General features: G+C 23.8%; 5 protein-coding genes across 5 annotated transcripts; 3 read left to right on the top strand and 2 right to left on the bottom strand. All coding sequences in view use genetic code 6, as the record gives it.

Annotated features, from left to right (window-relative positions):
* Positions 1-240: 240 nt before the first annotated feature.
* On the top strand, positions 241-1443 carry TTHERM_00760370 (NUDIX hydrolase; the record flags this gene model as incomplete). The annotated part of the gene is made up of 1 exon (XM_001031653.3): positions 241-1443. One exon carries the CDS (start codon positions 241-243, stop codon positions 1441-1443), a length of 1203 nt encoding a protein of 400 aa, XP_001031653.1.
* Positions 1444-2106: 663 nt separating this feature from the next.
* TTHERM_00760380 (Smr domain protein) lies at positions 2107-4548 on the top strand (the record flags this gene model as incomplete). Its single annotated transcript, XM_001031654.1, has 3 exons — positions 2107-3080; positions 3444-3913; positions 3971-4548. 3 exons carry the CDS (start codon positions 2107-2109, stop codon positions 4546-4548), a joined length of 2022 nt encoding a protein of 673 aa, XP_001031654.1.
* Positions 4549-4966: 418 nt separating this feature from the next.
* On the bottom strand, positions 4967-7124 carry TTHERM_00760390 (kelch motif protein; the record flags this gene model as incomplete). The annotated part of the gene is made up of 7 exons (XM_001031655.3): positions 4967-5055; positions 5118-5272; positions 5392-5689; positions 5977-6298; positions 6393-6476; positions 6723-6916; positions 6983-7124. 7 exons carry the CDS (start codon positions 7122-7124, stop codon positions 4967-4969), a joined length of 1284 nt encoding a protein of 427 aa, XP_001031655.2.
* Positions 7125-7702: 578 nt separating this feature from the next.
* Positions 7703-10853, bottom strand: TTHERM_00760400 (Pre-mRNA-splicing factor SYF1; the record flags this gene model as incomplete). Its single annotated transcript, XM_001031656.3, has 10 exons — positions 7703-7849; positions 7913-8071; positions 8131-8319; positions 8393-8620; positions 8688-9260; positions 9323-9580; positions 9811-10188; positions 10241-10423; positions 10581-10655; positions 10746-10853. The coding sequence occupies 10 exons, from the start codon at positions 10851-10853 to the stop codon at positions 7703-7705; spliced, it is 2298 nt and encodes a 765-aa protein (XP_001031656.2).
* Positions 10854-11693: 840 nt separating this feature from the next.
* On the top strand, positions 11694-13877 carry TTHERM_00760410 (membrane bound O-acyltransferase, MBOAT protein; the record flags this gene model as incomplete). The annotated part of the gene is made up of 2 exons (XM_001031657.1): positions 11694-12834; positions 13264-13877. The coding sequence occupies 2 exons, from the start codon at positions 11694-11696 to the stop codon at positions 13875-13877; spliced, it is 1755 nt and encodes a 584-aa protein (XP_001031657.1).
* Positions 13878-16609: the final 2732 nt, after the last annotated feature.

Genomic DNA, 16609 nt, shown 5'->3' on the forward strand with positions numbered 1-16609 from the left:
AAACGCTTTTACTGATATTTAAATATATATGACGAGTATTCAATTACTTTTAAATTATGCATGCCTTCATGATTTAAATGTGTCTATCTCTTTCTTATAAAGTAAAGGCATAATTTATCAGAAATTTTTATTTATTTATGTGTCTCTATCAATAAATCATTTATATAAATATATTGGAATAAATGGAATATAAATAATTATAGATTTATCAATAATATAGAAAAGATAAACTGAAAATTAATGGGAAATAAATAACAAATATCTGATCAAAATACATAAAGATTATCTAATCAAAAAGAAAATATATAGTAAATATAAGGATAAGAATCAAAGATGAATTTTAATCAACTCAAGTAGTAGTTAATTAAAGAACAAAAAACATTTTCCATGCTAGGAGTATCTTTGGTTATAGCTAGAAATAACTAAGGTAAATTCCTAGCTGTAAAAGAGAATTATAATTAAGGATGGTGGATTCCTGGAGGATTAGTTGATCCTCCTGAGGATTTTGTTACTGCTGCCATACGCGAAACTCAAGAAGAAGCTGGAATTGATATAGAAATAAAAGGGATTCTCAGGATTGAGCATAATTTCAAAAAGAGCGCTAGATATAAAGTTGTATTTTATGGAGAACCCAAAGATTAAAACTAAATACCAAAATAAATTCCAGACAGCGAAACATAAGAAGCAAGATGGGTTACTTTAAAAGAATTAGAAGAGTTAGGAAAATAACCTCCTTATTTAAGAGGAAAAGAATTATTATATTTTGGATCCTATATTGAAAATGGTGGTCCTATTTATCCATTAAGTATTATAGAAACAACTCTAGTAAATACTTTTAACTTCAAAAATTAAGCAACAGCAAATAATAAAAATACTTCTGATAAGATGGAGATAGAGTATCAGTTAAATTAATAGAATAACTAGGTTTAAAAATAAAACCAAAATGATAAAAATATTGTACCATTAAATGTTAAATTACAAAATGCTCCAAGCAATTAAATGATAGGATTGTCGTTGATTGTAATAAGAAACTAAGAAGGGAAATTTTTGGCAGTCAAAGAAACAAAAAATAGAGGTTGGTGGCTCCCTGGAGGAAAAGTTGATCCTCCTGAAGATTTTATTTCAGCTGCCATAAGAGAATCGAAAGAAGAGGCAGGAATAGATATTAATGTTAAAGGTGTGCTTAGAATTGAGCAAGATTATAGAAAGGGATTTTTAAGATATAAAGTTGTTTTTTATGCTGAGCCAATTGATCAAAAATAAAAGCCTAAAGATTTTGCTGATAATGAAAGTGAAGAAGCAGCATGGGTAACATTAAAAGAGCTAAAAGTGCTTGGAAATAGCCCTCCCTATTTAAGAGGAACGGAACTCTTAGAATTTGGTTAGTATCTTGAAAAAGGAGGTCCTTATTATCCACTAGATATAATTAAATAATTAAAATGATTTATTCTTAACTTTTTTGTATTTATTTGCATTCAAAAGTAGAATTTTTTTAATATCAAATTAATTTTTGGTATAAATAACAAATTAAAGATTGAATATTAAATGGTATTTATTTAATTTAATATTAATAGAATATATAAACCTAAATTTTATTAATTGTTATAACATTTCAAAATACATTTTTTTATATGCTGTTAAAGGTTTCATTTATATATAGCTGCTTTTTGAAGTAGCTAACTATTTTTGTTATTAAATTCCATAATACAATTACAGAAAATTATATTTGGTTGAATAAAAAGTGTTTTATTTTGAAAAAAAATATTTATGACGCTTTTAATGAATTATGATAAATGACTTAACTTTTGATATACTTCATTGATTTATTAAGTGTTTTTATTATATTAGTTTAATTTCCTCAGTCTCTTCTTTAAAAAAAAAAAAAATATTTTTAATTAGTTTTTGTAAAATTTTGGATTATTTATTAGTTCATTTTATGGTAAAAAATTATCCTATTAAATAAAAGATATCACATAACTATCTTTGTACTTATCTAGCTCTATCAAATATTAAAAAATAATAATTGATATAAAATATTAACTTTACAAATTGAAAGAAAAAACTAAGTTTAACTGAGTAACAGAAAATTTAGAATATAAGCCTTTTATGAGCGGAGCAGAAGACATAGTTGATGTTTATTAAAAAAAGCCCAAATAGACAGACTCTAAAGGAAATAAAGGATAAAGAAAGCTTTAAAATTAAAACAAAAATAATGATTCTAACATGAACAAGAAAGACTAATTAGAAAAGCAAGAAATAATCTAAAAGTTTTATCAAAATGGAAATGAATAAGACTCTCCTAGTAAATGCGAAGTGTAAAATGTAGAAGAATAAAAATTAGACTTTGAGCTCAAAATTCCGTAAATTTAATAAATTTTCGGTGAGTAATTCACTAAGAAACAAATCAAAAATGCCCTTCGCGATCATAACATGAATTTAGATTAAACTATTGATAGTTTATTAAGTAAAAACTCTAACTAAAATAGCCAAAAAAGTTAGTCAAATGATAACAGTGGAAAAAAATTAGCATCTAAAAACAACCTTAGCTCAGATGGATAATTAAATTTGTACTAGACAGATTCGGAAGATAAAAGTTTGAAATTAAGTTAAAATTCTAGCGACAAAGATTCAGCTTATAAAATTTAGCAAAATTAATAAAAAATTAATGAAGTTAAGGATCTATTTCAAAATTTAAACGATGAATTAGTACAAGAGGCATTGGAAATGCATAACGGAGATGTGCCACAAACTATAGATTACCTACTGGATGAAGATAACCGCAAGTCTTTAGAGCTCTGTATTTAAGACCATAAGCAGAACATCGGTGCTGTTGGCGACCAGTTAGAATAAATCATTTGTGATATTGTTGATGAAGAGTAGGAAGATGAGTTTGATTTAATGATGGAAATTTAAAACAAGGAAAATGATATAGATGACTTGAATATAGAAGAGGATTTGTATATTTCAAATATCAAAAAAAGCATGAGTAAGGAAGAGCAACAAGATCCTTAAATTCAAAAAATCTTGAAAGAGAGTTTATTTTATGCAAAATAATACGAAATTCTTAGTAAATTCAACAGGTAAATTCTAAATTTTTTAATTAATTTTTAAAAGTTGCTAAAAACCAACAAAAAATCGATTAATTCATTAATTTTTCAATCTTTGATTTTTTAATTTCTTTAAAATAAAATAATTTTATCAAATTAATTTTTTTAATAATTTTTCTTCTTGAATGAATAGAAGATAACAAGCTCTTCTAAAAAAATTATAAGCAAAGAACTTATTATTAGAAGATAATTTTTGTATTATCAGTTTGTAATTTAGTTAATTATCTTTCAAGTGATGCCCATAAAACACAACACTTTTTAATATATATTATAAGCACTATTTAAATTATTTTAATAATTAATGGAAGTAATTAAAAATTTATAAATTAAATATAGTAACTAAAACTCAAGCTCGTCCCACTAGAAGAAATAAAGAGATACTTAAATTGAATTAAAGAAGAATAGATCTCAAAATTATAAATTAGATCTAGAATACTTTAAAGAATAATATATCAAAGAAAATAGCAAAAAAGCTAAAAATTAATTTGAAATAAATATGTCTGATTTTCCATCAATAGTGAAATAGGAAAGTGGACCCTAGGGTAATATTATTAAATAGTTAAATAATTAAAAGAAATTAGAGTATAATCCAAACAAAAATGAATGGAACTAAACTGTTTTTTAAAACGAGGGTATTTCCTATTTTGGATAATAATTATTAGAAGATTTAAGTAGTAAATTTCCTCATGTTAGCAGAGACGTATTAATTGATATTTTTAAAGATTTAAATGAAAATAGTGAGGCTACTGAACAATTTTTAATAAATTAATTCGGAAAATCAAATATTAAGAGAGAGATTATCATAAGTATTAATTTAATTTAAATTTTACAATTATAATGAAATTCTTTTATGTTTTAATTAGAAAAAAAGCCAATTCAAAAGTAAAATGAAGAGGAAGATGAAGAAATCGATCAAGATGAAATTTTAGATTAAAAAATATAAAACTTTTAAAAAAAATACGGATAAAAATCTTTTAAGGAAGTAAGAGAGGAAATTTAGAATATTTATAAATACAATAAAGCTTATCAATTTGCTGAAAGAAATTGTGATACAAAGGCTAAATTTAGTCTTAATAAATACTTCTAAGATAGTAGAGCATCTCTCTTTGATTTATAATAATATTCTAAAGCTCTTTGCTTAAGAGAAGTTAGAAGTTAAAATCCAATTCAAAAGATAGATCTCCATGGCTTTTATGCAGAAGAAGCTTTGGATGTCTTAAAGGATTAAATTCTTTATATGATTGATTTGGCTCGTTCAAATCAATAAAGTAGACTTAAAATCTCTAATAATTACATTCAGTTAGAGATTGTTACTGGAAGAGGAAGCCATAGTGTAGGAAATGTCTCTGTCCTCAAGCCTAGAGTTATTTAGTTCTTGAAATTAGCAAAATACAATTACAGAGCAGAAGAAGGAAAAATAATGGCTAGAATACCATATTGATTGATAATATAGTAACAACTTATAAATAAATAAATTAACTAAAAATTTAGTAATTTTCATAAAAATTAGTCAGTTTACTTATAAGAAAATTTATAATTAATGATAAATAAAGTGATCAAAATAAAAAATATAAATTAATATGAGGATTCAGTTATAAATAATTTAATTAAAATTAATTTATATTTATCAGTATTCAATATTGCATTTTATTTTTGTAGTTTCTAATTTTTTATTTTCTTTTTATTAAATTTTGAATTCATTTTTTTAAATTTAACTCAATTTTTTTAAAGTTTTTTTGAGCTAACAAAGAAAAAAATAATGAAAATAGAACAATAATTTTGAAAGAGTATAATATATATAATACGTTAATTATTACTTTAATTTTTATCTTATAAATTAAATCTTTTGAAATTATCTTTCAATTTTTAGCAGGTTTAATAGGTCCACCTCCACCCATATCTCTTAAAACAACTACTTCGTTGGTTGCTCTGTTGAACTCCCATCCTCCTGTAAATAAAATTTTTAAATTTATTAAAATACCAAGAATAAATTATTTTTGAATTAAATACCAAATATTAATATGTGAGGACCAATTGAAGAGGCAGTGTGTCCATATCTATTAAGAGGAGGAGTTCCTTCAAATTTACCCTTTTCCCATTACATACTTTCGGTGTTAAGTACTAAAAAGTAATCTATGTCATCTTAAGGAATAAAGTTTTGCTCACTATTTAAATTAGAAATTATATTTATATAAATCATAATTAAGCTATTAAAAGTTAATTATTTATTTATTCAAATAAGGATTTGATAGTGATTTAATAGAAAAATTGTAAAAATAAATACCCTCTTGCTCCTGAGTTTAATGACCAACCTCCAAAGAAAATAATATCGGGTCCTGAGATATTTGAAGTATGTCCATATCTAGGTAGTGGAGGAGTACCACTAACTCTTAAACGAGCCCAAATAAAATTGTCGGTATCTAATATACGCAAGTCATTTAAGTAACATTAACGTAATTGAGTACCTTATCTAAATCCAGCTTAATTTTATTTTTCATCATCAAAGTGGAAACCACCTTAAATGATCAAATTATTACCTACTTAAATAGCAGTATGACCTTATCTAGGAGAGGGTGCAGGACCTATTATTTATATATTTATTAAAACATTTCAATTATTTTCAATAAAAAAAATGACAAAACACACCAAAATAAAATAAAATGAATTATTTTAATTTTTTTTGTGTCTTTTTTTAAATATTTCTTACAATAATAAAATCAAATATTTTATATGAAAAGCAAAATCTTTTAATTATGATGTTATCTATTTTAATTTAATTTTGCTATTTTTTAACAATCTAAGAATTTCATAGGCAAAATCTAGAATTTAAAATTTAATTTTTCATATTATTTAAAAAAAATTTTATTACCTGTAGAAGGTGGCTAAGTCCAAGCCATAACTTCTAAATCTAAGAGATACAAGTCATTGAAAAAGTCACTTCCATTCCATCCTCCAAATATAAGCATTTTAGAACCACCTACTAGATTAGCTGAGTGACCAAAACGAGCAGAAGGTGAACCACTACCTTCAGGACCTTAATACCAAGTAGTTGTAACAGGATCAAGAGCATGGAGATCTCTATAAACTTTACCTTTCTCTCCTTTACCACCAAATATAATAATTCTTGAACCAGCTAAAATTGCAGAGTGGTTGTATCTTGGTGCAGGTGGTGTACCGCTTATTTTAGGTTTCTGTTAAATAAAATAATTTATTTCACACATCTATCGATGACTAAAAATTTAATTTGATTCAAATTTCAAATTAAAAATATTTGAAATATTTTACATGCCATCTATTTGAGTTTACATCAAGAATATAAGTATCATTCAAATAAACATAACCTTTTTATTTACCAGCATAATAATGACCCTAATTTACAAATTATAAAAAATAAATAAATTATTAAATATAATTTTAAAGCAACATTTTTGCTAAAATGAAATTTGTTTTTCAAACTGAATTAAAAGAAATATAAAATTTATTTTCTGATTTGCTTTAATCATTTTATTTACTTAATAATTTAGATTCAATTTCTATATTTATTTTATTACTTTTCATAATGTATATATTGTTGAATGAATTGCATAAATGAATTTGAATATATTAATTTTTTACACCAAAAATAACTATAGTTGCACCAGAGAGTGTTGCGCTGTGACCACCTCTAGGACAAGGGGGAACACCTTCAATTAAGGGTTATGCCCATTACCATTTTCTAGGTTCAAATTCTTGGTCATAAAAATTTTTTTCAGATTTACTGTCATGCTAAGATTAAGAGTTCATTTTTAACTCCTCTTCATACTCTCCATCTTTGTTGAAATTTGTAAAAATAATGAGAATTAATTAAGCTTATTAGTGTTGATTAAAATAATTACCATTATTTTCATTATATTCTTACTATTCCTAATATGCTTGTTAATTTTACATTTACTGTTAATTTGAATATTCCTCAAATTATTACTAATCTTCATGATCATTATTATCTTCGTTATAATAAAATTCGTCCTGATTACTCATTTTTAAATTATATCACTAACTTCCTTCAACAAACAGTTTTTAGTATAAGGATGAAGCAGCTTTTCCTTTCCTATTTTATTGCCTATAACTTATTAAAGAAGTTTACTTTTTCTTATTTGTATTTATTTCAATGAGTGTTTTAATATATCAAAAGTAATCAATCTCTTTGTGTTACGGTTTTATTTATTATGAAAATTATTAAAAATCTTTCCACTTATATTCAAAAGGCTTTTTCAAATAAATTATTCAATTTTATAAGCATTTTAAATATATTAAAGCTAAACAATCAATAACTCTTATTAAAAAAACCATTAAAAAAATTATAAATATTTTTGAATTAAAACTTAAATTAATCTTTTTAAAAAATTAAATCAATAAATAAATACATTTTATTTTACTCTCCTTAACAAAAATAAGAATTTTATTTAAAGGTTTAAATATATTTAAATTCTCTTTTTATAAATTTTTGTTGGAAACTCTTAAACGAGTTTTAAGATGACATTTTACTAATATAAATAAATAATTTGGACAAATATTTTTAAATAGTAAGTAAGATACATCTATTAAAATAATTATTTTCACAATTCCCCCTTTTCTACCAATTCTTTTATTTTTTTAACATCTGGAGGAAGAATATTGAAGCTCTGTAAAACACTTCTTTTAATTCTCATATATTCTTTGTAAGTATCGATATTACCATGATGCTTTTCAAAGTCTTCCCAAACCTTTTTTTTAAAATGTAGATATTTAAATACAAATTATTTTAATTATAATTATTTATTTATTACTGTCCACAATCTGAGGACGTCTCCACGAGGATCAGCAAATTAGCTTACATGAATATAAATAGCTCTAGCTCTATCTACTTCACCGAACTTTCTTTCAAGAGCAGCATAACGCATACCTAACTATACCATTTGATCTCCTTCAAAATTAGCAATAGCATTCTAAATAAAACAAATAATTAATTATCAAAAAATTATTATTAAAAAAATATATTAATTACTTCAAAAATAGGACGAGTTTTTGTAACACCTAAGTGTTCAGCAACTTTTGCAATATATAAATTGTAAGCATCTAATCTATCAGTTTGCTAAACATTAGCAACCATTCTATCATAAATTTCAAACATGTGATTTAACAACCCGTATCTTTCCTCATAGTCAGCATACATAAAATAAAATATTTTTGATTTCTATTTTAAAATAAATTTTATTTAATAATTGGCAAATAAATAATAAAAAAATTTTTATGATGAAAGTACATACCTTCTTTGGAACAATAGATAATATCTTTTCAAATAAACCTCTTGCTCTTTCAAGCTTTTCACCTTCATATCTATCTATGAATTTTGTTAAATAAGTTAACCAAATCTCATAAAGACTTGGGAATGTGAATATTTAAACACCAGCTTCATATACTTTAAAAGAATCTTCATAGTAATGATTTTCTTCTAATAACTAGGCATAATTTAATAGCACGAAAGGGGTAATTACCTTTATTCATAAAATTAATTGTTTAATTATGTTTTGATTTTTCATTTAAAAATAATAAATAACTTACTTTTAAATCTAACATTTTGCCATAAGCTATTCTTTGAGTTTCAAAAGTTCCAAAGTTATTTTCCAGATCAATATATAATTCCCATAATTAGACATTATGATGAGTTTTTTTATCAATTTCAGGAGTTCTCTTACCGAAAAGAGCTTACTTTATAACCATAATTGCATCCCTGTAATAACCTTTTAGTAGAAGAGTTTCCACCCAATATTTCCATATCAGAGTTTGTTCATCTACAGTTTTATAATCTACTTAAGTAGCTTTAAAATAAGTTTGATTAGCATTAGCTAAGTCATCATATTCAACATAAAATTGAGCAAACATATGCCATATTTCAACCAAGCTTCCATTTTCAGCATTTTCAGGTTCAATTTCCTTTATAGCTTCACCAAAAGCTTTTTGTAATGGGATTGGATCCTCGTCTGCCTTTTCTTTGAAAATATTTATTCTACTAATCCAATCTTTAACACTATTTTTATTTTATCTTAATAAGCAGTCATTATGAAGAATTTTTCTTCTATCTAAAAGTTTCTCAAGTCTTTCAACTTAAGCATCTAATTCTAATTCATCTTCTTCCTATTATTATTTATTTATTTATTTATAAGTTAATTTTCTTCGAACTTAAAAAAACTAATTACAGTCATTTCTTAGTCCTCATTTTCTTGCATAGCAAGTACATTCACTAACTCTTCTTCCAATTTAGTGTAAGCATTAAAAATAATACCAAAATCTCTTGATGTTTAAATTTTGGTTAATGCTTCCTCAAACACTTATCTTGCTTTATCAAAATCTCCGATTCTTGTATGATAATCAGCTAATTTTACCCAAAGATTACCTACTTCATCTGTATATCTCTTTATACCATCTCTAATTACTAATTCTTTATCTACTGAGTTCTATTAAAAATAAAAACAATTTATTTACTTATATAAATCAAATAATATTAATTAATACTAATCTAATTATAATTAATTTTATTTTAATTGATTAATTCTCGCTTCTATTCTACAAAATTTAGCTTGATTTATAAAATTCAATTTTATCTACCAATAAAAACATGGTAAAGTAATTTATAAATGAATGATTTCATTCTTTTGAAAATATATCTTTAAATAATTTTATTTACAATTTCAGGATGTTCGATGACTAAATTGCATAACTCCATATATATTTCGAATTTTGTTCTTCCCTCTTTACTAGCAAATCTTTCGTCTTAAATAATTTCAAAGAGAACTCTTGCAGCCTCATTAAATTCATTCTAATCAAGAAGATAATACCCAAATTTTTCTTTATAATCTTCATCTATTTTCAAATAACGATTAATAACTTCTTTTGTTGTCCTCATACAACCACACTGAAGAGCCCATTCACAATAAGACTACCATAACTTTTCTTAATCTTAAACTTCCAAACAGCGAAGTGCTAAATTATATGCTTGTCTTGTTTTGGTGATTAACTTTTATTTTCCCAAAAACTCAACATATTTAAGCCATAAATCTATATCCTTTTAATAACAATGTAAATTTAATATTCATTTTATTCTATTATAAAATTACATGTTTTTTGCTTAACTATGACATGCTGTTAATTGCTCTTTCGAAAAGTTAATTTGCAACTTAAAATCTAGATGACAATATGCATTTTTTTTCTAGTCTTTCTACTGTTTCATCTAAATAAGCTTCCCATATTTTAAGAGAAGGAACGTAGAGTAAAGCTCTCTCAAATAATTCAACTCTTTCCTTATTATAAAACCAAATATAAATTCATCTTCTTAGAAGAAATAAAGGAATTAATAGAATGATAGATAATAAGTCAACCAACTATTTAGATGTAGTAGTATTACTTATAATCCATGATGTATATAATTTTTTTGCTTTTTTGAATAACTGAAATTACTTTGTAAGGACTAAATTTTCTACTTTATAATACTGCCCACCAATTACTCAATTTATACTTAGCCTCATCATTTCCCTTTTTATAAATAATTATTTTTTTAAAATTTAATGCTTTTTAATACACTGAAGAAATATAAAACATATTATCAATTAAAATGAATGCTACCTTTAATTCATCTGGTGGAATAAATTTTTAACCAAATAATGGTCCAGTAACCATATCTTGTTCCTCTTCAATTTCCATATCTTATTTTCTTTTTCTAAATTCAGTCATTTTAATATCCTTATAACGTTAACAATAAATAACTAATGGATAGGTTTTAAAATTAACAATTTAATTATTTGTATAGCTAATTTAATAAGTATTATGTATGAATGAATGAATAAATAAATAAATAAATGTTAATCTCACTATCAAAGATATTTTTGATTTATTTATTTAATAAATATAATTTTTTACATACAACATTAATATTAATAGACACCTTTTTTATTAATATATTAATGTGTTTATTTAATCCATTTTTTTTTTCCATTCAAAACTCAAACAAGAGATTTTCAAATTATAACACATTTTATTTTTTGATGAATACGTTATTTAAAATTTTGCAAGGACAAAGGAAAATTTATTTCTAAATATAATTGTACAATTGTAGTTTACACTTTAAATTATTTAGAGTTAAAATATAAATCCAATTTTTATTTAACTTTTAGATTAAATAAACCAATATTTATTTATTTATTTACATTTATTTGCTTTGTAATTTAAAATACTTGATTTATATATTACATTTATCAGATCATTTGTTATATTAAACTCACGAAGTGCAGAGCCACTTGATTTTTTACTATTTAGTAATATGCTTTGAAGAAAGTAAATATAGGTTATGATGAATGACTATTTACATTACAAGAAATAAATTGAGGTTTAAAAATGCTAATAGAGTTATATTTTTGAATGAATATTGCGTATTTGATTGTATTTTCTGAATTTAAAAATAAAATATCTCCCAAAAAACTTTAAATCATAAAAGATAGATCCTAATTATTAATATTATTATTAAACTAAAAAAATTATTTAACAAAATTTAAAAATTTTCATTAGCGAAAATAAATGAGAAAAGAAGGAATTAATTCAAGAGATGTAGCTGACGAAGAGACTTCGGTTGAATCGACTAGCAATCATAGTTTGGAAAATGGTACCTAGTATTAGAATGCTAAAAATAAGCAGTACTCTCTATTAGAAGAGAAATAGACTGTTTATAAGTGGTTTTGGTTTGATAAATATCTTTTGGCAATGGGAGTTAGTGCTATGGTTTTATCTCAAGTTTATTTTAGCTTTGCCATCTAAAAAATAAACAAAGAAGAAAGAAAAATAGAATATGTAACAGAAGGTTTTATGGGTTTTGAAAAGGATAATTCAGATTCTTAGTGGAGAGCTTACAGCGAAAATATTGGATTGATGGTAATTGCAATTATCATTTTTTGTCTACTTTCATAATCTGTTAGGAAAATCTTCGGATCTGCTTTCGCCTAGCATAATTTTTATATATTTTTTGGTGTTCCTTATTTGATTTTCTTATTCAGAGGTAATTTCTTATTTTGGCTATTCTTTACAAGCATAAACTACTTGCTCATCGAAGTTTTCTACAAATATTCCTATTTTCCAATCTTGATCTGGACTGTTAACCTAATTACTATTTACACGAATGACACTTATCATGGATATAATTTAGTTTCTTTCTTCCATCTCCCTGCTTTGCAATACTTATAAGATACAACAAAAGATTAGCTTGTAGGCTGGCATTCTGTTTTCAATATGACAATTTTAAGAATGATTTCTTTTGGTATGGATAAGCATTGGGCAGTTAAAAACAAGCGTTTTATATAGCCAGATACTCATTTTAAGAAATGCAAATAGTGCTAACCCAAAGAGCCAAAAACTTACTGTCTTAAATACCGTTATGATGATCCTTCTAGCATTAAAGAATTTACATTGTAGCATTACTATAGTTATTTAGTCTATACTCCACTATTTATAACAGGTCCACCCCTCACATTTAATGCCTTTATCAGTTAAATCAATAATCCTGGATAAATCAGAAACTCTGCTTTTAAGTACAGTCTAAGAGCTTTGCTTAGTTTTGTTTGCTTTGAAATATGGCTTCATTTTGACTATTCATTCGCTATTACTACTAAATCCTAAAATTCATGGCTTTGGGAAAGATTTTCTCCTGCTTTCTTTTTTATTTGCTGTAAAAATTTTTAATTTTTAAAATAAAATAGAAATTTTTTTAAAAAATTGTCTAAAACGCTTAAGATTCAATTTATTTAATTAATTCATCACTTACAACCTTTTTTTTTTTGATTTTACCATCGATTTACTTGTAAATTTTTATTTAAAAAACAAAATTTATTTGTTTTTTTTTCTTTTTTTCTTATCTCCCACCTCTAAAAATAAATTAAGATAAAAGCAATATTTTAATTAATAAAGCAAATAAAAAAACTATAAATAACATTTGAAATATATAACTTTATGATATTTTTAAATTTAAAGATTACCACCAAAACAATTTTCGCTTATCTCCACAAAAAAAGCTTTTACTTTTTAGATAATTAAAAAGTTGAAAGCTAGAATTTTTATTTATTTATCTCAATAAATATTTTTTATTTTATATAAAAAGCCTTCTCAAGTCTAGTTTTTATTTGGTTTAAATTTAACACCATATGGAAAATCGCTAGAGCTTGGGCAATGTGGGATAATATAGAAGCTCCTGAAAATATGAATAGATGTGTCTATAATAACTATAATTTCGAAGGTTTCTGGAGATCTTGGCATAGAGGATTTAACTAATGGTTATTGAGATATATTTACTTCCCTCTTGGTGGTTCTAAAACTAAAATGTGGAATATTTGGGTTGTCTTCACTTTTGTTGCTATCTGGCATGACCTTAAATTAAATCTCCTTTTGTGGGCTTGGGGTATTTGCATCTGTTTAATACCAGAAATTGGAGTTAAGAAATACCTCGAAAAACCAAAATTCAAGAAGTATACTACTTCTTTTTGGTGGAAGTATCTTTGCGGTCTTTGTGCAAGTTTTTACATCATATTTATGTGCTACACCAATTTAATTGGATTTGGAATGGGTTGGGAGACTATAAATATGTTCCTTACTAAAAGTTTTTCTACGATTTCAGGATTAATTGAATTTTTAATAGTTGTATTTGTACTAATCTTCCAAGCCATTGCTCAATTTAAGATAAGAGAGCACGAAGATGATCCTGAAAAAGGATTTTGATTAGAATAATATTTTTTATTTTTATTTTATATCCTATTTGTTTTTTAAAACAAGCATTTTTTATGAAACTCTATTCTAATTTCAAAAAAATATTCAAGTTTTTTAAAGAAAATTATTTTATATTTTATATATTTTCTTAATAAAAATTTCTTTATTATGTGATAAATTGCATGATTCAGTCAGTCTCTTTAAGAGAATGAATATTTAAAAAATTTTTGTTAATAAAATATCTGTTTTAAATTTCTCATTATTTTATAGAAACACATTTAATAAATGTTTATAAATAATTTAGTTGTAAAGAAATAATAAAATGTTAAATTTAGAAATTCGAATTTTCATAACTATTTTCATTATAAATCAATTTTGACTAATTAAAAGCCTTAATTAATTTATTTATCATTTTGACCACAAAAACTCTTCTTTCTTCTTTTGAATTTATTAAAGACAAAAAGATTTATTCTATTAGGATTTTTGTTTAATTGTATTTTATAAGAACCAAATTAAAAATTGATTACAAATTCCTTGTCAGAAAAATATGACGATAGAAATACTTTGATAAGTAATGATTTGAAATATTACATCTACAAATTAATTGAAAAAAAATAAACTCCTTAAGAATTATTGCATTAAGAAGTAGCTTATCAAAAATAAATACAAAAATTAATTAACTAATTTACATAAATAATATTCGATTTTAAATGGTATTTTTAGGTAATATAAATAGTCTTGGAAAATAAGCGGTTCTGTTTTAAGTTACAATCTTTTTAACTTATTTGGCAGCAGCTTTAAGTCTTTGGTTAACTATTTGCTTATTTGAAGAAGATCTTAGCATCTTATATCCTATAATAACTTTACTTATAAATATATTGGAGAAATGTTTAGGACTGATAGAATTTCATGGAAATTATGAAATTTAGAGACAAAAATTCTTAATACTAGAGGTTTTTTACATTTCGTTCATAGGATTTTACTCTAATGCTTGCAAAACTATGGTTAATTGCTAACTCTTAAAGAGCTTCTATTTTATTCTTCCTATGTAATTCATGTTAGCAATATTAATACAAAAGGATAATTTAACAAGCTCTACTTACAATCTTAGCATATCATTAATAATTGTATTCTTTGTGATTATGATTATGCAGCTTATAAATAGACTTGTGGTTAAAGAAGCTTTTCCTTTATTATGTTTAGCCTATACTCTAATTTTAAAGAGCTTTTTAGCAGTTTTCTTGATATTCTTCTGCAATTTAGATGTGATATTCAAATATATTTTAATAGCAAGTTGTTTAGATATAATATAATGTTTTCTAGTTCTACAATACTTGCAAAAAAGATTTAAGATATACAGATATGAAAAAATTAATATGTTTTTATGCTCTATTTTACACTTTAATCATGGTTCTTTTGAGTATATAACTCCTAATTAGCAGTTCAAGTATTATGCATGTTCTTAGATATAGTTACTTTGCTTCATACTAAAATTATTAGGTCTATTTGTGTTGATGGTAACGACATAACAGTATTCATTATGCTATTTAACAATAATTTTGTATATAGAGATGATGTAACCTCATTTAAACTCATTATTGTACTATAAATTTAATAATTGGATAATAAAAGAATTTAAAGATAGACTAGAGCTACTAGACTTTCTTAAGAAATAAGATTTGAAATAAAATTTAACCATAATATCACCTTAAAAAAGAATTGAAAATACAAAAAATTACATTAAATTGAATGAAGAATAAGAAATAAGTAATGAAAACTTCAGTCTAAAAAGCTAGATATAACTACTTGAGATTTTATATGCCTATTATGAAAAAAAGAAATATGTAGATATTTAATAATATACCATTTCTATAGGTGATATTTGCTTTGTGGTAGAAAAATGTGTTAGCAAATAAGCTCTTTATGAATTTTTGTACTATGTAAAAAAAATACCAGAGCTTTATTTACCTTATACTTCTTACTTAAATAACGATCTTTAAGATGTTCTTTTGAATAGAATCCTAAGATTATAAATAATACATAAAGAATAATTGGTTTCTTTACCTCATACTTTGAATACTTTTTACAAATAAACCTATTCAAGACTTGCTCCCATAGCATTGCAAATAAACACTTTTATAAAATATTTAAGTCAATATTAAATTACAAATCCTACTTAAATTCTTTATGATCTTTATTAGTGATTAATAATTTACATTATGCAGTATTAAATTTTATACTCTTAAAACTTTTCTAACTAAATGTTTATAAAATATTTTTTATAAGATCGAAAATCATTTATTTATAAAATTGGATTTATTTTAACTTACTTTATTTGCTATTTATTGTATAAAATTAAAAATTTTAAAAGCAATAATAAAAAAATTATAAAACACTTTATTTTCCAAATATTTAAAAATAAAAAATTTAATTTAAATAAATAATAAATTAAGATTTCTAACTTTCTAAAGAAGTAAATTTTATAGATAAAAATAATTTTTAATTTAAATTGTTTTCTTTAAAAAAATAAATTATTCATGTTAATTAATTAAAGAAAAAGTTCTTATTAATATAAAATCGTAAAGTTAGATCAATTTGAAAATATAATATGTAATCACAAAAAAATCTATTATTAGATAAAAATTATGTTTCTTTTTCTTATTTTATATGAATTAGAATTGGCTAATAAAAGTAAATATATATATGGATAATAGGAGTGAGGTATAATAAAAATTATTTTTAAA

This window comes from Tetrahymena thermophila (genome assembly GCF_000189635.1).
Source record: "Tetrahymena thermophila SB210 genomic scaffold scf_8254370, whole genome shotgun sequence".
In the NCBI taxonomy this organism is placed as follows: Eukaryota; Ciliophora; class Oligohymenophorea; order Hymenostomatida; family Tetrahymenidae; genus Tetrahymena; species Tetrahymena thermophila.